This window comes from Nerophis ophidion, linkage group LG09 (genome assembly GCF_033978795.1).
Source record: "Nerophis ophidion isolate RoL-2023_Sa linkage group LG09, RoL_Noph_v1.0, whole genome shotgun sequence".
NCBI lineage: Eukaryota > Metazoa > Chordata > Actinopteri > Syngnathiformes > Syngnathidae > Nerophis > Nerophis ophidion.
In genome coordinates, this window is record NC_084619.1 from 33,019,038 (window position 1) to 33,041,695 (window position 22,658).

The window sequence follows — 22,658 nt, forward strand, 5'->3', positions numbered from 1 at the left end:
GCAAAAGTGTTAGAAGCAGATATAAAGAAAGTAGAAACATTACCTCTAAAGTACTCAGGAATCACAGCAAAAAGTACTTACTAATGCAATGAAATGGCTTCAACAAAAGCTGCGACAAACCTATTAAGACTAAAGCAGACATGCTATGACCGAGGTGAAAAACCTGTTAAAGTACTAGCATGGTGTATCAAACAACTTCAAATCACAAGACAAATTACCTCACTTCAAGACAATGATACAAATATTGTTAAAATAGTTAAAATAAATGAAAAAACTCAAGGAATTGTATGAACAACTTTTTATTTCAGAAATAGACTGAAGCACACCTTTTGTATTTCCTTGAATAGCCGCCGGGGCGCAAATTAATTTAAAACCTCTTCTCACTCCTGCGCTTATTTAAAGAATGCGGTAAAATTAAGCAGGCGCTAATACTTTTAAAACCTCTTCTCACCCCTGCGCTTACCAATGGCATGCAGTAAAAAATTGAGTGTGATTAAAAATAATAGTAATAATAAAAAATTATTCTGCGTCCGCGGCCCGGTGGTTGGAGACCACTGCTCTTAAATATGTCATCGAGCCCTCCTTTACAACATGCTGTCTTCGTGCCGGCCGGACGCATGCATTTCGCTGCATCTTATACGAGATTGCAATGTATACCTGGTCAACAGCCATACCGTTTACACTGATGTTTATGATATAAACAACTTTAACACTCTTACTAATATGCGCCACACTCTGTGAACCCACACCAAGCACATTTTTGGAGAGCATTAGCTCTATGGCACATTTTAAACGAGCAGAGTGATTACCCATCCGTGACTCTTGGCTACCGGTATATTATACACGCGGCCCCAACCCCGCCCACCTCAACCAACGCACGGAGGGGGAGGGGGGAAGGGGCGGGGTTTGGTGCCAGCGGTTGTATGTGCATTGCATTCTGGGTAGGTGTTGTGTTGCATTTGTGGTGTGTTGCAGGGGCGATGTTCTCCAGAAGTGTGTTTGTCATCGTTTAATGTGGGTTCGCAGAGTGTGGCGTGTATTGGTAGGAGTGTTGAAGTGGTTTTATATCACAACCATTAGTGTGATCTGTATGGCTGTGGAACAAGACCCCTGGTTTACACACAGTTAAAGCAAGAAAAAATTTCTCCGCCATTTTGAAAATGACGGCAGGGGAAGCGTTACTTGTGACGTCACAAATTTTACCCGGTGGTTGAAGTAAACGTGCGCTTATTATTTTGGGTAGCGAATTTTACCTGGCAGTGATTCAAGGCAGGCGCATATTACAAGGAAATACGGTAAATTGAATTACTTTTGGATTTTTATATTGCCAAGATATCACAAACTGGTGATATCACTGGTGGCTTGGTTGGTACAGGCTGTGGTGATTCGATCCCCGGCTTCTGTCATCCAGTCATGTGTCCTTGAGCAAGACACTTCACCCTTGCTACTGCCGGATAGTGGTTAGGGCCCTGCATGGCAGCTTTTCACATTTTTTATAGTACCTTGAAGGTAGAAAAGTGCTATACAAGTATAACTCATTTAACATTGGCGGAAGTATCTTTTTCACTAAATCTCCGCCTGAAAAAGACTTGACAAATGTGTTAAAATCTACTAGGTATGTGTAAGATGAAGCCATCTGGAGTAGATCGTTCTCAAAAGTTGTGCTATTTGTGTGTAATCTCCTTTATGTAAAATGGACTATGATTAAATGGGATTCCGACACCACCTGACCCCTTACCATTATTTGTGTTTGGTGTTTATGTGTGTGTTCGTTGTTTTGCTGTTTAAAAGGGAAATATAAAGAATGTTGGTTAAAAAAAAAGAAAGGTATTATTCAGCAAAGACGTTTTTCATGAAAATCAGCTGATACTGATTAGTGGCTGATCGATCCGAACATCCCTAACTATAGTCGTACAATCAAACTCAAGAATTGTTGCTACCCTAGACGGTATACTGACTGACAACAAAATATGATGCTTCATTGTTGTAGGATTGTCAAATGTAAGAAATCTGATTTGTGCGTTACTAACCTTTGAAACCGTTCTGTACCGAGTTTTTGTAGGACCATGGAAATTCCACACTAGCCAAAATTGACCTTGGCCAGTTTGTTCTGGCTGCTGCTGCTTGCACATCAGGGGATTAAGATGATGCACCTCCTGAGGGACAAGCACAAGCACAACTAATGGAAAACTGACCACAGCCATCAGTCCATCCATTCTGGTTCCTACTGCACTGCAATGTCGCCACACACATATCCTCTATCGCACTCTGAAGTATCTAAGTGGCTCGGTCCACCCGTTGTCCCACATGTGTTAAGTCAAAATAGACTTTGTTTGGCAATCTTCCAGATAGCATGGCTGCCAGGTGCTAAGTGAAAAGCCGGAAATGGTATCAAGTTCCAAATAAAGCAATAAGGAACAGTGAGATGTGAAACAATGGCTCCTTCCAGGTGGTTGTGTTCTGTGGGAGAAGTGAGGATGGGGATTGGATGAGACAGGAAGCTCGTCAGGACACCGAGCTGTTAACATTGGACTTGGCAGCTCTCTGCTGACAGGCAGGAGCGCCTGTCACAGCACATAAGTGCCTTCCTGCGCAACCACAGGTTCTGTGGGTTGGGAGGCCATCCTGCGTTCATGCAGCTCAGGGACTCAGTCCCTCAGTCAAGCCATGAATCACAGTGTGAAGCAGATAACTGCATCCCAGCCTTTGTGTGGTTGAAAGATGCCATCAGATAAAAGAATGGTTGGCGTCATGTGGAACAGCATTACATTCTCAAGTGGCGGGGCTCATCTGAGGGTATTTGGGGGGATTTGATTCTCCTCCTGTCAAGGTGGAGTGCTTATAAGCTAATTGTATGTATTAATATCTTCCTCACATGTTTTCACACATGTAACATGATATGACGTCTAGAGGCATAACGATACATATATTCAGATTTTTCATATTGAAAGTAAAATAGAGGATTTTTTCTTTATGTTTACTAGATAATCAAATACAAAAAGTGTACAAAAGTGTTTCCACAGCAAAGGAGATCCAGACATAAAGAGCACCTCTACAAGCGTGAGAAGTGTGCATTACCACCAAATTGATTTTACTTTGGAGCCTAAGATACATATTTTGCATTTCTTATTTGTTGTGAATAAATAATATTCAGACTATTTCGTTGAAACGGTATCCTTTCCCGAGGCTGATGATCTCTTGTGGACAAGACGGAAGTTCAATCACTACGTTTACATGCACTATATTAGTCTGATTTCTCAAATACTTCATTTGTTGTATTTACACACCTATGTGTGAAGTCCAAGTGTCAATGACACTGTCTTATCAAATGTGATTATTGGTCATACGCCATGTGCCCCCCCCCCCCCCCCCCCCCCCCCCACTCTAGCCATCGGTGGATCCTTACAAGTTGTTTTAACTAATGTAATATTGGCACAGATTACAAATATTACATCTCTAATGGCTATGTTGATGTTAAATAGCAGACAACATCAAGAAAAGATCTTGGCATGACGCTACTAGCAAGGATGTATCGGAGTGGATGCTGGTCCGAAGCACAGAAAGACTGGTGGCAGAGTTCTCATTTTTTCTTAGTAGCAATCTTGCAGGATCCCTGGACAGCCCTCCAACAAGTCAATTACTGCCCTCATGTGGATTATATGTTAAATGTATGCATCTGATCTAATATGTCAGGCTTTTTAGAAAAAAAAAACCTCAAAAACTTATATATCACTTATGATATGTTTGCTGTTATAGTGGATAATTAAAGTTGGTTATTATGGATCAAAAGTCCTACAAAAAAAGTAACAATTCTGACGTGACATCTGGCTCATTGACTCGGCGAGGCTGGAAAGGTGGTCAAGCGAGCATTTGTTGTCAAGACATTCTGGACGTCATTTTGCTTTTCTGGAAGACATTTGCCTTACTCTTGGGTTGTGTTAGGCTGTTGGAACTGTTCAAATCGCAAAAATATTCAATTTCTTCAGAGTTCCTGGAGAGGAAATGAAGAAGGGCGAAAGAGCGCAAGATTTTACAAAACGACAACAAGACACTCACGAGTATGCAAAAAAACTGTCATTAAAGGTTTGTTTGATATATTCTTATCGTTCAATATTTCCCATAAGTACTATCTTGATATTATTTGTATTGTATCTTGTTTCAGAATTCCTAAAACACATTTTTGCTGCAAGTGTTTTGTAAACCTACTCCGTGGCCTTGTGGTTAGTGTCTGCCCTGAGATCGGTAGATTGTGAGTTCAAACCCCAGCTGAGTCATACCAAAGACTATACAAAAGGGACCCATTACCTCCCTGCTTGGCACTCAGCATCAAGGGTTGGAATTGGGGTTAAATCCCCAAAAATGATTTCCGGCCGTGGAACTGCTGCTGCCCACTTTTCCCCTCACCTCCCAGGGGGTGATCAAGGGTGATGGGTCAAATGCAGAGGACAAATTTCACCACCCCTAGTGTGTGTGACAATAATTGGTACTTTAACTTTAACTTAATTTAAACCACCAACTCGACGAGTTTAAATAAAGCAAAGCAAATGTTAACAAAACCTAAACGAGTTGAGCTTTTACCAATTGCAGAAATCATGCACTAAATCAGGGGTAGGGAACCTATGGCTCTAGAGCCAAATGTGGCTCTTTTGATGACTGCATCTGGCTCTCAGATAAATCTTAGCTGACATTGCTTAACACGATAAGTAATGAATAATTCCGCTGGTGATCACAGTGTTAAAAATAACCCTCCATTTTCTGTCGCACCTGTTCAAGATGTGGCATTAATGGTAAGAAGTATTATAGTTATTATTGTTAACTCTAGAATAACAATGTTATTAAAAAGAAGAAGAGACTTATACTCTAAAGATGTTGGACTTACTTAAAAATGCACACATTTATTTGTATTCAGTGTTAAAAAAATATTATATGGCTCTCACGGAAATACACTGTGAAATATCTGGCTTTCATGGCTCTTTCAGCCAAAAAGGTTCCCGACCCCTGCACTAAATGATACTTTCAGCACATAAACAACCTTGAGAGATATATTTTGATAAAGAAGGGGGAAACCACGTTTACTTGTAACGGCGTGTGCAACAACAAGGTAAAATGGCCAAAGCCAACCCGCTTATGATAACTTCTCCGTCTTCTTTCACAACCAGCCAGAACATCGTAGTCCATCCATCCATCCATTCATTTCCCACCGCTTATCCCTTTTGGGGTCGCGGGGGGTGCTGCAATCGCTCAGCTACAATCAGGCGGAAGGTGCTTACACCCTGGACAAGTTGCCACAACATTCACACTCACATTCACACACCTGGGCCATTTTTTAGTGTTGCCAATCAACCTATCCCTAGGTGCATGTGTCACCGATTATCTTTATGAATAGTTAAAGATGCTGTTTGCAACTTCCTCACAGTAACACTTTTCAAAGCAAACAAATATAAGAAGTACACCACTGGCTAGCTTACATTACCATTAGTGGTTTACCAAAACACATTTGTTTGACAACTGTCTATGTTTTTCACAATTACAAAGTTTATTGATTAACATTTTAAATTTATAACTGGCCTGAATAAAATGGTAGGTGTTTAAGGTGGTCACTCACCCTGGTCTCGTCAACACATAGGCACAGGCAGTGCGTGCACACATCTATAAGCAGTCCAAGAGAAGCAACAAACAATTTGCAGTCACGCTGTTGTTATGATAGGCTATACATTCAATGACAGCTAACGCAAACCATCCAAATTAAAGTTAAACTCCCAATGTTAGTCACACAGTGTGGTGGAATTATCCGGTTCATTTGACAAGTTCACCCTCTAGGAGCAGTGAGCAGCAGCGGTGGCCGCGCTTGGGAATCATTTTGGTGATTTAACCCCCAATTCCAACCCTTGATGCCGAGTGCCAAGCTGGGAGGCAAGGGGTCCGTTTTTATAGTCTTTGGTATGACTGGGCTAGGGTTTGAACTCAAGACCTTCCAGTCTCAGGGCGGACACTCTAACCACAGGGTCACTGAGCGGGTTTTTGCTATTAATTGCTATTATTGGCTAACCACTCCCAAAGCTAATGCGCGTGCACGTGTTACATATGTACGTGGCTATGTCATATTGTGTGAGAACACGAAAGTGGGTGGGATATACTGTTTAAAATACATTGGAAAGTTGGCGGCCTCTTGGCATTTGTGTAAATATTGTAAACATTTCTTTTACCATAATGGGTAGACGGAATCATTGAATCAAGGTTATCGAGTGCTACTAGTAGTTTTTTTCACATGGACGCGTCTACACCAGAAGTAGAGTTCAATGTAATGCAAATTTAAAGAGCAAAAACAATGCATGATTTATCCGGGAGAGACTTGAAACCAATTTCTTTGAACGGTGCGCACTCAAAGAAATTGTAGCCCTCCATGCTTTTCCAAGTTTTCATCTGTTCAGTCGTGAGGAATGATGTCTGGAGCACAAGACAGTTGGACAGTTGGATAACAAAATTATCGGTGTCGGTTTCAAAAAGTAAAATGTATGACTTTTTTAAACACCGCTGTGTACACAGATGTACAGAGTATAGAGCGCCAATATACCTTAAAGGTACTGCCTTTGCATGCCGGCCCAATCACATAATATCTACGGCATTTCACACATACAAGTGAATGCAAGTCATACTTGGTCAACAGCCATGTATATATATATATATATATATATATATATATATATATATACATATATATATATATATATATATATATATATATATATATATATATATATATATATATATATATATAGATATATATATATATATATATATATATATATTTACGGCCACCCTTAGTGTGACCTGTATGGCTGTTGACCAAGTATGACTTGCATTCACTTGTGTGTGTGAAAAGCCAAAGATGTTATGTGATTTTATATATATATATATATATATATATATATATATATATATATATATATATATATATATATATATATATATATATATATATGTATATATAAAACTTTAACACTGTTACAAATATGCGCCACATTGTGAACCCACACCAGACAAAAATAACAAACACATTTTGGGAGAACATCCGCACCATCACACAACATAAACATAACAGAACAAATACCCAGAATCCCTTGCAGCACTGACTCTTCCGGGATTCTACAATATACATCCCCCGCTACACCCACCCCCACCTAGCCCCCAACTGAACCCCGCCCACCTCAACCTCTTCCTGCTCTCTCAGGGAGAGCATATCCCAAATTCCAAGCTGCTGTTTTTAGGCATTTAAAAAGTAATAATGCACTTTTTGACTTCAATAATAAATATGGCAGTGCCATGTTGGCATTTTTTTCCATAACTTGAGTTGATTTATTTAAACCTTGTTACATTGTTTATTGCATCCAGCGGGGCATCACAACAAATTTAGGCATAATAATGTGTTAATTTCACGACTGTATATATCGGTATCGGTAATTAAGAGTTGGACAATATCGGAATATCGGATATCGGCAAAAAACCATTATCGGACATCTCCAATTACACTGCATCATTAGATTGTTTTGCTCGTATCTGCTTTTAGCGGTAAGATCTAGGCTCCTTGCGTACTCAGTTGGCACACAATAGCCATGTTGGTTTAGTTGACCACTACTTTGCAAACGTGTCAGAAAAAGTAATATGACTTACGAAATGATTGCGACTGTTGTTATAAAATAGTTCTGTAAATTTTTTATTTATTTCGTGAGATTAATCACACTGTGAAATTTTGATTAGTCAAGATTAACTGCAGGACATTACTTGCTTGTGTTACTTGAAACCACTTAAAAAAATGTTTTTGACATATATTAAATGACATTTGGTGTGAATGTTGTCTGTCTGCGTTGGCCCTTAGATGAGGTGGCGACTTGTCCAGGGTGTACACCACCTACCGCCCGAATGCAGCTGGAATAGGCTCCAGCACCCCCCCGTTAAATGTTTTACTTGAATCCACTGCATGTATTTGCTCAAAACCTAGTAACAGTTTTGTCCAAAGTCCTGCTGGGCTGTACTTCGGAGCAACATTTTCCGGCGCACCAGTCAGAGTTTCTTGTCTCATCTTTGCATTGACATATATGTTGACCTGATGACTGACCATATAACAGCCATCAAGTAAATAACTATCTGCAGTTAAGCTAAAGGAGCATGAATGATGTTTAATCTGTGTTTGTACATGATTATTGCGTTCATTTTTGTGATTAATTGTATACGTTTATGCGTTCATTTTGACAGCCGTAATTTAAAGTAAAATCACTGCATTATTTCTTTAATACTGCCTCAAAATATGCATATACAATCATGCACAATTTGTGACCAGATGTATATTCCTATTTCAATAATCAGATAAAATGACCATTTCTGTATTGATTGCTAAAATAACCATCCTTATCTTGTTTTGGATAAATTAACAATGCTCTTTTATTTATCATCATTATCACCATTCATGCGATTGATTCACCGTGGTGACCTCTGACAGGGAAAAGTATATATTATATGTTCATACAACAATTTTTACAATAAGTTCCACACTTTGGCTTTCTGAACTTGGAAATGTTTTGCTTAATCATAATGAGAATTACTTGTTATTTTATTGAACCAAGACGTACACAAATGAAGCTTGTATATTTATATCTCTGCTTTCTTTGCAATCATCTATTAAACAGGGAACTGCGTAGGTGTGCAGATGTTTCTGGAAGTCGGTTCCCATGCAGGCTTTATCTTTGTTTGTGTGAACAACCTCACTGCGATGTTTCCCAAACCGGCTCGGTATGTTTTGACTCGCACTCTGTCAGCTGGTTTTCTCCACAATGTAATTTAAAAACATGCCAATTTTGTAGACATATCTTAAAAATTATATGGCAACCTTTTTAATGTAATTTTTGTTTGTGCTCTGAAGTTTTTTGACATGTTTCTAGGTAAAGGGAATGTGATGTTTGAGAAGTGCTGACTAATGCAAGAAAACACATGAGATATTAAAATATACAACCTAAACTCAGATATTCCTGTCTTTTATTTTCCCATGGTTCTCGTGCCGTATAATTGATCTAATTTTAATGCCTGAAATCCGTCTTGTTCTGTTTACTGGATTCTGTTGCCCTTCTATTGATCTTTCTTGGCATTTATAGGAAATCAAAGTCACCTACAAGTGGGAACCTATTGGATTTCCTGCACTAAATTTGTATTTATGTACCTCAGATCACTGATATGAAGGTGTTCCTTTTAGAAGGGCGGGTTTTAGATTGAAGTATGGATTGTGGCCTGGTAAAGAAAGTCAGAGCACTATTGGGTCTGCTGGCCTTCAGACACACTTGCAATGTCTTGTGTCCTAATGAGTTGGATGGCTGCACATTTTCCAGCCAGAGACACTATAGAATCAATAGGAAGGGACTTTTTACACTTGGAATTGAATGCCAAGTGGATGAAGGATGTTGACAGATGAATAGATATATCCTTTTGAGATGATTCACTTGTAGCAGTCATAGCAGGGGTAGAGAACCTATGGCTCTAGAGCCAGATGTGTTTCTTTTGATGACTGCATCTGGCTCTCAGATAAATCTTAGCTGACATTGCTTAACACGATAAGTAATGAATAATTCCACTGGTAATCACAGTTTTGATTGATTGATTGAAACTTTTATTAGTAGATTGCACAGTACAGTACATATTCCGTACAATTGACCACTAAATGGTAACACCCGATTAAGTTTTTCAACTTGTTTAAGTTGGGGTCCACGTAAATCAATTCATGGTAAGTGTTAAAGTGTTAAAAACTATGTTGAAAATATAAAACCTTCTCATGCATTTTAATCCATCCATCCGTTTTCTACCCCACCAGTTCAAAAAGTCGAATTCAGAAGTATTTTATTCATTATTGGTTAGCTTCAGAACAACAATGTTATTAAAAAGAATAAGAGACTTACTATACTATAAAAATGTTGGTCTTACTTAAAAATGCAGGCATTTAGTTGTATTCAGTGTTATAAAATATTATATGGCTCTCACAGAAATCCATTTTAAAATATTTGGTTTTCATGGCTCTCCCCACCAAAAAGGTTCCCGACCCCTGAGTCATAGGTTGCAGGAGAGAATTGTGTTTTAGGAGAAAGATGAGGGTGCCATTTCGGTCTACAAACCCCGTTTCCATATGAGTAGGGAAATTGTGTTAAATAAACGGAATACAATGATTTGCAAATCATTTTCAACCCATATTCAATTGAATGCGCTTCAAAGACAAGATATTTGATGTTCAAACTCATAAACTTTTTTTTTTTTTGCAAATAATAATTAACTTAGAATTTCACGGCTGAAACACGTGCCAAAGTGGTTGGGAAAGGGCATGTTCACCACTGTGTTACAACACCTTTTCTTTTAACAACACTCAATAAACGTTTGGGAACTGAGGAAACTAATTGTTGAAGCTTTGAAAGTGGAATTCTTTCTCGTTCTTGTTTTATGTAAAGCTTTAGTCGTTCAACAGTCCGGGGTCTCCACTGCCGTATTTTACGCTTCATAATGCGCCACACATTTTCGATGGGAGACAGGTCTGGACTGCAGGCGGGCCAGGAAAGTACCGGCACTCTTTTACTACCAAACCACGCTGTTGTAACACGTGGCTTGGCATTGTCTTACTGAAATAAGCAGGGGCGTCCATGAAAACGTTGCTTGGATGACAAAATATGTTGCTCCAAAACCTGTATGGACTTTTCAGCAATAATGGTGCCTTCACAGATGTGTAAGTTACCAATGCCTTGGGCACTAATACACCCCCATAACCATCACAGATGCTGGCTTTTGAACTTTGTGCCTATAACAATCCGAATGGTTAATATCCTCTTTGTTCTGGAGGACACTACATCCTCTATTTCCAAATATAAATTGAAATGTGGACTCGTCAGACCACAGAACACTTTTCCACTTTGCATCAGTCCATCTCAGATGATCTCAGGCCCAGCGAAGCCAGCGGCGTTCCTTGGTGGTGTTGATAAATGGGTTTTGCTTTGCATAGCAGAGTTTTAACTTGCACTTACAGATGTAGCGACCAACTGTAGTTACTGACAGCGGTTTTATGAAATGTTCCTGAGCCCATGTGGGGATATCCTTTACACACTGATTTGGGGTTTTGATGCAGTACCGCCTCAGGGATCAAAGGTCCGTAATATCATCGCCTACATGCAGTGATTTCTCCAGATTCTCTGAACCTTTTGATGATTTTACGGACCGTAGATGGTAAAATCCCTAAATTCCTTGCAATAGCTCGTTGAGAAATGTTGTTCTAAAACTGTTCAACAATTTGCTTACAAATTGGTGAACCTCGCCCGATCCTTGTTTACTTGTTCACTTAGCATTTCATGGAAGCTGCTTTTATACCCAATCATGGCACCCACCTGTTCCCAATTAGCCTGCACACCTGTGGGATGTTCCAAATAAGTGTTTGATGAGCATTTCTTCACTTTGTCAGTATTTATTGCCTCCTTTCCCAACTTCTTTGTCACGTGTTGCTGGCATCAAATTCTAAAGTTAATGATTATTTGCAAAAAAAAAAAAGGGTTTTAGTTCAAACATCAAATGTGTTGTCTTTGTAGCATTTTCAACTGAATATGGGTTGAAAATGATTTGCAAATCATAGTATTCCGTTTATATTTACATCTAACACAATTTCCCAACTCTTATGGAAACGGGGTCTGTAATTTATAGTGTTTGTACAGTAATGAAAATGCATGAATTCATACTAGTCGTTCATGTCATCCAAGGAATTAAGCCGTCTTTTCGCAGCCATGTTCCAGGAATGCCAGATTGCAGCAAAAATTTACCTACGGTGAAAACCAGTGTGTTTATCTCTGTGCTTTTGAACTTGATCTGCACTTTAAAAAAGCTAATGCTATCATCAGTGTCCCAACAAACGGGGGTGTGTAGTTAAGTGCTGTTTAACAAAACACTAAACCTCCATTTGTATGCCTAAATGAGGCTGTGGGACGAATCAGAAGTTAAGATTTAGGGCCTAATCTACTGAAGGTTTGAAACTTGAAGGCGGACGAAAAGCTGATCTACTAAAGTCGTGCGCAGAGGATTGCCTCTCTTAAATTAGTAAAAGCAAAGTTAAATCCATTTAACGTGTCCGTCCTCATGTATATGTAGAATATTTGCTCATCATTAGAAGGCCCAAAATACTGGGAGGAGTAAATGCAAATGTAATTATTTAGCACACACAGTGTGATTTATCAACACTAAAACTGTTCTGCATGAAGTGTTTCGCATCTTCATTTAGCAGTTCCGAAATATGCATGCAAACTGGCAGTTGCACAGAAATGGCTGTGAGAAAGGTGGGGATCACTCTGCAGTTCCATCCTACGTATGCTTGTCAACCTGTATGGTCAAAAATACAAATATTAAACTTATCATCTATACAGCAATATCATTTTATAATTGTATAGCTGCTAAGCGACAAAGGGATCACATTATGATTTTATTTCTACATTTAAAACACTTCCTTGTGGTCTACAAAAGATGTAATGGTGATTCGTTGGTCAACATTTTGCATAGATTATGTTTTACAGACCATCTTCAAGCTGCTTTTTGAACCTCTCTTCAGGATGCGCCAATTTTTAGGTGATCTTAATTACGTGGTTCTACGTCCACTGCGTCTTCTCTCCGTCATCCATTATGTTGTATGTTGCGCTTAGGTAACCCAATATCTAAGCTACATTTAAACCAGTAAAGACCGGGAAGTCAAGGAGGCAGTACAGAGGGACAAACCGGACAAAGAGAGGGCTGTTCAAATTGAGCAATTGAAGAAGTAATTCAAACTGTGGGATTAAGGAGAAATTAAGATTTAGGGCCAAAACTACTGAAGGTAGGAAGTACAAACTTGATGGCGGACACAAAGCTGATCTATTAAATTTGTGTGCAGAGGATTGCGCCTTTAAAATAAGTAAAATAAAGGCGAAATCCATTTAACATGTCTGTCTTCATGTACATGCAGAATATTTGCTGATGATTAGCAGGCCCACAATACTGGGAGGAGAAAATGCGAATTTAATTATTTAACCCTTAATGTGATTTGTCAAGACTAAAACTGTTCTGCAGGAAGTGTTTTGCGTCTTTATTTAGCACGTCTGAAATGTGCATGCAAACTGGCAGTTGGGCAGAAAGGGCTGTGAGAAAAGGGGCGATCATGCTGCAGCAAATGTAAGTTAGAACTCTAAGCTATTTTGCATGTGCCTGTATGAGCCAGTGTGCCCCACAAAAGGACGATGGAGAAAAAGAAGGACCTCATAGACCAAATCTCCAAACTACAATGTCAGACTTGTGAAGCACTTGGAGTAAATTTCTACCATATATGAGATGTCCTATGAGGTTACAGTTGGGAAAAACATCAAAATTGGGGCTAATTCCAAACGGCTCGTTTGGAGGAGGTATGAAAGAAGGCAAGGTTGTTCTATAAATATCTCCTCCATGCCTCCATGGTTTGATTTCCAAATACATGAAAACAGGTACCAATATGCAAGAACAGTTTGTTTTGAATGATAAGTCCCATTTAAAACAAATTCTGTTGATGGGTTTTGGTGTCTGCTAGCAATTTCTTTAAGGATGTTTTATTTTTTCATTCATAAGAAAACATTTTCTTGCGTCTGGAACATTCCAGCGCACGCTCTCAGTTGAAGCCAGCATTTCCCAGGGCGCACCTTCAGCATGCTAAAAAAAATGGGGGTCCATTGTAAAAGCAGTGCACGACAGCTTCTAAAATCCCCAGAAAGTTGGGACATAATGCTCGTCTGCACGTTTCAAAACAGAGCAAAATGCCACACGTCAGAGCATGATAACATAAATGTAGAGTAAATGTGTGTCTCGATTGTGAAAGCTGCGTTGTATACCCAAAAACCTCATTAAAATATGGTGGTCTTTACCAGTTATCAATTGTTCATGCAGTTTAAATTTCAGATGTAAACCTCATTTTACTTAGGATTCAAGGAACTTTGTTGTGATAGCAGCACACATGAGACACCTGAGATTTCACAACATTTAGTACCCTATCTCCCAGATTTAGCCCAATGAGTACCACAAGAACAGATACACCTACTCAGTGGCCTAGTGGTTAGCGTGTCCGCCCTGAGATCGGTAGGTCGTGAGTTCAAACCCCAGCCGAGTCATACCACAGACTATAAAAAAATGGGACCCATTACCTCGCTGCTTGGCACTCAGCATCAAGTTTTGGAATTGGGGGTTAAATCACCACAAATGATTCCCGGGCGCGGCACCGCTGCTGCTCACTGCTCCCCTCACCTCCCAGGGGGCGATCAAGGGGATGGGTCAAATGCAGAGGACAAATTTCACCACATCTAGTGTGTGTGTGACAATCATTGGTACTTCAACGTTAACTTACATGTACATATTGTGTGAGGATAAGTTTTCAATGGTCCCATTTTGGTCATAAAAATCTTTGACCAAAAAAGTCTTTGAACCCCAAATACAAACATTGACCCCATACCACGTATCTCCAATCTAAAAGCCGCTCTGTTTTTGTCTCTCTTTTTTTAACCCTCCAGATGTGCTGCAGAGAGCCTATGATTTCTCGTCTTCGTGTTATAATCCGGTGGCAGGGACAACCTACGCCTTCCACTGCTCTTGTTATCAGTGAGCCCAGAGAGAGAAAGATCTAGTTTACAGCTAAATCACAAGCTCCTTTTCTTGGCTCACCCTCCACCATCATTATTCTCCAACATCCTGTCAATCGCCATGGCCTGCTTCCTGGCCTCTACCTTTCTTCTGGTTCTACACACTGGCGTTAGTTTGAACAGCATGGACGTCACCAACAACGAACATGTGACCTCTCCTCCTCCGCCGGGCACTAGCAAAAGAGCCCCACACAGCATAATAATCGGGGTGCGCAAGGGAGGCACGAGAGCCCTCCTGGAAATGCTTGACATACATCCGGAGGTTTCTGCTGCTGCAACTGAGGTGCATTTCTTCGATTGGGATGAGAACTACTCTAAAGGTTTAGAGTGGTACCGTGAGTTGATGCCCTACTCGTACCCTTACCAGATCACGGTGGAGAAAACACCAGGATATTTCACATCAGCTCTTGCACCGGAACGCATATGTGCCATGAACTCATCCATAAAGCTGCTGCTGATTTTACGTGACCCGGCTGAGCGTGTCATCTCTGACTACACCCAGGTCTATTTCAACCGACTGGAGAACCACAAGCCGGTGCAAGCCATCGAAAACCTTCTAGTTCGCAATGGAGCTCTAAATATGCGCTACAAGGCCATTCAGAGGAGCCTATACGACATTCACATGCGGAACTGGTTGCTTCACTTCCCATTGGAACAGATCCATATCGTCGACGGGGACTTGCTCATTCATGACCCTTTGCCAGAGCTTCAGAAAGTGGAGCACTTCCTCAACCTCCCCCCCAGGATAGTTTCCTCCAACTTTTACTTCAACCAAACCAAAGGCTTTTACTGCATCCGAAGTGACGGTCGAGAGCGATGTCTGCATGAGTCAAAGGGTCGTCCCCATCCTGCTGTCAACAGTACTGTCCTCCAACAACTCCGTTCTTACCTTCAAGAGCATAACAGAACTTTCTTTAGGCTGGTGAAGCGTACGTTCAACTGGCAGTAGGAGTACGGTATAAAAATAGCACCTGAAGTCAAAGTAAGGCCCAAAGCACTTTAGACAACTAACATTTAAAGGGTCTTTGAAAAGTTCCTAGCCTTGTCTCCTCCAGTTTCCGAGGACGGATTAACTGCCTTTAAAAGATACAGCAGAATAAATGGAATACGATACTTCAACTTTATCATTCTGTTTGTGCCGCGAGCACATAACTGATAAAATGACAGCATAATATGTTTTATGAACTGGTAAACTTCTCTGTCTTGTTTGATATTCTTGTTCTTGGTAATAAATTGTTCTTTTAAATGTTTCTGGCATGCCAGCGTGGCTCCCTTTCTTTGCAGCTGTCACCTCCCCCATGAGCCTTCTGTTTTAGCGTGAGGATGAGGCTTTGATTTGCTGTAGTGGAAAGTATACATTAATGCAAGGGAATAGTTACCCTGGAGCGCAGGTTTAGTCATGCAGGACTCACTAATGGTTTTAGACACTGAAGGTAGCCAGTGCCCACAGCTAAATCAGTCAAATCAAAGTCAGCGCGCTTAAATCTCAAAAGCTTATCTTGCATTTTACTGATGCTCAACATTTTACTGTGGTGTTCAAAGTTTGTCAAACGGCTGTTTAACATTTTTAAATCTTTGCTTCGTTTTTCCCACATATTCATCACTTTCCAGAAGAAGGCAGATTTCCCTGAAACATCTCTTTTTTATCCCATACACAACATGGGTCATGTTACTTTCATTGATTAGCGTCTAAATATCGGATAAGATTGCAGTTGCACTGGTAGAAAATATGACCCTAATGCTGATCTCCTAGAATGAGTATGTAGTTCTCTCAAAGCCAAATGTGCATTGTTTTTTTTACTGAATGAGAACAAATATTCTCATGTACACCACTTTTCATCAGTTGCCTAAACAATTCAGCTTTATTCATCATACTCCAACAAATCGATAGTAATTTCCAAACCATTCAGTACACCTAAATGTATGCCTAAATTATGTACATATTTTATTTTGTACATATATTGGCCGCACATTAAAACATTAAATATTTTCACAGGCGCTTGTGTTCAACAAATTGTGCCTGAATAGTAGGATATTTTCCGTTGTTCTTTTTTTTTCCCGACCTATAATGTGTGTTAAAATTTTGATCGGTCTGTTTGCCATACCTGCTAACAACTACGGTTTTCCCATAATGAGTACGGTTTTTGATCATCCATTTCGGATTACGGCTGCAGTGGTAAAAACTACAGTTTTACATAAAAAATTATTAACTTAAAAATCGAAACTACGTAGTGAAGCAACTCCGCGGGCAGGGAACAAAATATACGGGAAACATCAATGATACTTGGTTGGTTTACCTTAGAGAAAATCCATGGTTGGTTGGTTGGTTTGCTAAAATGAGTAACGATTGGTTAAGATTAGGGCAATACGTTACGGACGGGCCAATCAAAGGCAAGATAGGGCAGGTCATGGAACCAGGAAGGGAACTCAAAACAGACACGCACATCCCAAATGACGAAGAGAGAGTTGGAGAAGAGGGAATATTCAAGCGGCCGATTTATATATTCAAAAAACTAGTAGAAGGTGGCAGAGGGATTATCTTCCATAGATTTTTCTTTTAGCAATGGCAACAACATCCAGGAAACCCACAATGTGTCTACTTTCGCCACATTTAGACAAATGTATGTCTGGCTAAAACAATGCCCAAAACATTAATTTGAGTTGTTTACTATGTAAGCCAGAATCAAAACTGCTCTCAACACGGAAGATGTAAAATACACATTTAAGAACACACATGATTGTGACAGACATGTGATGACTTTTGCTACAGTTCAGCTTTGTCTAAATGCTACACTTCATTGTCATTAGTGTTTTACAAAAAGACAGTAGCTGACATGTTAATTATTTGTACCGTTTATATTTTGACATTAAAGAGTTGAATCATATTGAAACATAAACGACATGACTGCAAGATAATTGTTATTTCATGCTATGAATCACAAATGGCTATTCAGATAAAGGAAGTCAGCTAATACAATAAACATTGTTTGCACTCTTCATGATTTTTGCATTTGGAGCAGTTAGAAGTGGAGAGGGCGTCAAAGAGACAGACATTGGCTATAAAACCTGCAGCCCCCAGTCCAACGGCTCATTTTAAGTCTTTTTCATTAAGTTCAAATCACATGCCTGGTATTAGGTCATGGTGTGCTTGATTTTTGGCGCAATAAGAAAAAAAATGCAGAAGCTGGTTATCTTTTGTGTTTATTGATTTTTTTGTCCTGACACATTGAAATACAAACAATTATCATGAAAGTATTTTTCTACAATAAATGTAATCCTCTAATTAGGAATACAAATATAGATAACAGAAAAATTTAAACATGTATACACTGATACATTTTGTGCAGAAAAGATTGCTCATCCATCCATCCATTTTCTCCCGCTTGTCCCTCTTGGGCTCGTGAGGGGCAGGAGCCTATCCCAATATACTGTAATTTATATTTTTTTGATGTTCCTTGTCTCATCATGCGTTGAAGTCTCCAACTTTACTGTAACACATATTTTTTATTAAGCATATAATATGTTTGACCTTCAATATGCATTTGTTAACATAAAAATAGCTAAGTGAACAAACAATATCAATACTACAATACTATTGGCACTAAATTAGACCTAACCAGTTTGTTTGCTTTTCATTATCGTGGCCAATGATTGGCTCTGCTTCGGGAGGTACAACACTATTGGATTATAAGGCTGTAAAACTGACTTTTGTGGGTGTTATTAGAAGTCTAGAACAGTGGTTCTCAAATGGGGGTACGTGTACCCCTGGGGGTACTTGAAGGTATGCCAAGGGGTATGTGAGATTTAAAAAAAAATTCTAAAAATAGCAACAATTCAAAAATCCTTTATGAATATATTTATCGAATAATACTTCAACAAAATATGAATGTAGGTTCATAAACTGAGGAAAGAAATGCAACAGTAAGATGCAATAGTAAGATGGCGGCGCCCGGACGGGCTGCAACATTGCGGAGCTCCTGCTAAAGATGGAACATTTGGAAGAAATACCGGACAATTCTACAAACTTTATGGCTGGCTCACATCGTGGTCACTCCGTGATCACGTACGACCGCCAGACACTTCTGGATGTGGACATATCGGGCCGTTTTGGACTGATAGACGCGTGCGTGCTAAACGTGCTAACTAGCATGGGAATACGTCGGCGGCTACATCCAGCGGCCTGTGAAGCAGGGGAGTATAGTAGCAGCGGGGGCCGTCTACGGAGCAGACGCCAGCGGTGTGATCGGAAACGCGGATGTCGAGCGGGGATAAAAACAAAGCAGAAGGCTAATCCCCACGGAACACCACTTCCCTCCTTCCTGAAGACGGATTTAAATGGAAAATGCGAGACTACTGGTCTGGGTAAGGAGTCAGTTAAATTAGAACACGTTTTTTCTGCTTTGAGTGTTTCAGAGTTGGACATGTGTTTTACCGAGGTGGCAAACTATGATGCGTGCAGTTTATCAAAGCAACAAACAAACAATCGGAAAATCCCCGTTACTGAGGTGGCTAACCATGATGCGTGCAGTTTATCAAAGCAACAATCAAACAATAGGAAAATTCCTGTCGTATCAATTCCTAGATATGGTCGTAACTATACTAAATGCACTGGGCATAATAAACACAACATTATTAATATTGCTACTACGGATAATTTGATCAAAAATTCCCTGAAACAGCCCACTACCTATAATATAGGTTTTTTAAACATAAGATCATTGTCTCCCAAAACGTTATTAGTTAATGATATTATCAGAGACAACAATCTTAACGTCATCGGTCTCAGCGAAACCTGGCTTAAACCAAACGACTTTTTTGCGCTAAATGAGGCATGTCCTCCTAACTTTACACATGCGCATATTGCCCGTCCGCTTAAAAGGAGTGGGGGGGTCGCACTAATATACAACGAAAACTTTAACCTTAGTCCTAACATAAATAATAAATATAAATCGTTTGAGGTGCTTACTATGAGGTCTGTCACACCGCTGCCTCTACACCTGGCTGTTATCTACCGCCCCCCCAGGGCCCTATTCGGAATTTATCAATGAATTCTCAGAGTTCGTTGCTGATCTAGTGACACACGCCGATAATATAATCATGATGGGGGACTTTAATATCCATATGAATACCCCATCGGACCCACCGTGCGTAGCGCTCCAGACTGTAATTGATAGCTGTGGTCTCACACAAATAATAAATGAACCCACGCATCGCAACGGTAATACGATAGACCTAGTGCTTGTCAGGGGTATCACCGTTTCCAAAGTTACGATACTCCCATATACTAAAGTATTGTCCGATCATTACCTTATAAAATTCCAAGTTCAGACGCATGTTCGTCAAACTAATAATAATAATAACTGCTATAGCAGCCGCAACATTAATACAGCCACAACGACAACTCTTGCTGACCTACTGCCCTCGGTAATGGCACCATTCCCAAAGTATGTGGGCTCTATTGATAACCTCACTAACAACTTTAACGACGCCCTGCGCGAAACCATTGATAACATAGCACCGCTAAAGTTAAAAAAGGCTCCAAAAAAGCGCACCCCGTGGTTTACAGAAGAAACTAGAGCTCAGAAATTATTATGTAGAAAGCTGGAACGCAAATGGCGCACGACTAAACTTGAGGTGCACCATCAAGCATGGAGTGATGGTTTAATAACTTATAAACGCATGCTTACCTTAGCTAAAGCTAAATATTACTCAAATCTCATCCACCGTAATGAAAACGATCCTAAATTTTTGTTTAGTACGGTAGCATCGCTAACCCAACAACGGACCCCTTCCAGTAGCTCCACCCACTCAGCTGATGACTTTATGCAATTCTTTAGTAAGAAAATTGAAGTCATTAGAAAGGAGATTAAAGACAATGCGTCCCAGCTACAACGGGGTTCTATTAACACTGATACGATGGTATATACGGCGGATACTGCCCTCCAAAATAGCTTCTCTCGTTTTGAGGAAATAACATGAGAGGAATTGTTACAACTTGTAAATGGAATAAAACAGACAACATGTTTACTTGACCCTCTTCCTGGGAAACTGATCAAGGAGCTCTTTGTATTATTAGGTCCATCAGTGCTAAATATTAAAAACTTATCACTCTCCTCAGGCACTGTTCCATTCAAAAAAGCGGTTATTCATCCTCTTCTTAAAAGACCTAACCTCGATCCTGACCTCATGGTAAACTACCGACCGGTGTCTCACCTTCCCTTTATTTCAAAAATCCTTGAAAAAATTGTTGCGGAGCAGTTAAATGAACACTTAGCGTCTAACAATCTATGTGAAACCTTTCAATCCGGTTTCAGGGCAAATCACTCCACGGAGACAGCCCTCGCAAAAATGACTAATGATCTATTGCTAACGATGGATTCTGATGCGTCATCTATGTTGCTGCTCCTCGATCTTAGCGCTGCTTTCGATACTGTCGATCATAATATTTTATTAGAACGTATAAAAACACGAATTGGTATGTCCGACTTAGCCCTGTCTTGTTTTAACTCTTATCTTACTGATAGGATGCAGTGTGTCTCCCATAACAATGTGACCTCGGACTACGTTAAGGTAACGTGTGGAGTTCCCCAGGGTTCGGTCCTTGGCCCTGCACTCTTCAGCATCTACATGCTGCCGCTAGGTGACATCATACGCAAATACGGTATTAGCTTTCACTGTTATGCTGTTGACACCCAACTCTACATGCCCCTAAAGCTGACCAACACGCCGGATTGTAGTCAGCTGGAGGCGTGTCTTAATGAAATTAAACAATGGATGTCCGCTAACTTTTTGCAACTCAACGCCAAAAAAACGGAAATGCTGATTATCGGTCCTGCTAGACACCGAACTCTATTTAATAATACAACTCTAACATTTGACAACCAAACAATTAAACAAGGCGACACGGTAAAGAATCTTGGTATTATCTTCGACCCAACTCTCTCCTTTGAGGCACACATTAAAAGCGTTACTAAAACGGCCTTCTTTCATCTCCGTAATATCGCTAAAATTCGCTCCATTCTGTCCACTAAAGACGCTGAGATCATTATCCATGCGTTTGTTACGTCTCGCCTCGACTACTGTAACGTATTATTTTCGGGTCTCCCCATGTCTAGCATTAAAAGATTACAGTTGGTACAAAATGCGGCTGCTAGACTTTTGACAAGAACAAGAAAGTTTGATCACATTACGCCTGTACTGGCTCACCTGCACTGGCTTCCTGTGCACTTAAGATGTGACTTTAAGGTTTTACTACTTACGTATAAAATACTACACGGTCTAGCTCCATCCTATCTTGCCGATTGTATTGCACCATATGTCCCGACAAGAAATCTGCGTTCAAAGGACTCCGGCTTGTTAGTGATTCCCAAAGCCCAAAAAAAGTCTGCGGCCTATAGAGCGTTTTCCGTTCGGGCTCCAGTACTCTGGAATGCCCTCCCGGTAACAGTTCGAGATGCCACCTCAGTAGAAGCATTTAAGTCTCACCTTAAAACTCATTTGTATACTCTAGCCTTTAAATAGACTCCCTTTTTAGACCAGTTGATCTGCCGTTTCTTTTCTTTTTATTCTATGTCCCACTCTCCCTTGTGGAGGGGGTCCGGTCCGATCCGGTGGCCATGTACTGTTTGCCTGTGTATCGGCTGGGGACATCTCTGCGATGCTGATCCGCCTCCGCTTGGGATGGTTTCCTGCTGGCTCCGCTGTGAACGGGACTCTCGCTGCTGTGTTGGATCCGCTTTGGACTGGACTCTCGCGACTGTGTTGGATCCATTGTGGATTGAACTTTCACAGTATCATGTTAGACCCGCTCGACATCCATTGCTTTCCTCCTCTCTAAGGTTCTCATAGTCATCATTGTCACCGACGTCCTACTGGGTCATTATTGTCACCGATGTCCCACTGGGTGTGAGTTTTCCTTGCCCTTATGTGGGCCTACCGAGGATGTCGTGGTGGTTTGTGCAGCCC

General features: G+C 40.3%; 1 protein-coding gene across 1 annotated transcript in view; it reads left to right on the forward strand.

Moving 5' to 3' along the window:
- hs3st1l1 (heparan sulfate (glucosamine) 3-O-sulfotransferase 1-like1) overlaps positions 1 to 15,943 on the forward strand; it is a 99,154-nt gene extending 83,211 nt beyond the window's left edge. Inside the window, exon 2 of the mRNA XM_061909952.1 lies at positions 14,565 to 15,943. Within this exon, the coding sequence (XP_061765936.1) occupies positions 14,755 to 15,642 (888 nt within the window). The 5' untranslated portion in view covers positions 14,565 to 14,754 and the 3' untranslated portion in view covers positions 15,643 to 15,943. The remainder of the gene's footprint in view (positions 1 to 14,564) is intronic.
- Positions 15,944 to 22,658: the final 6,715 nt, after the last annotated feature.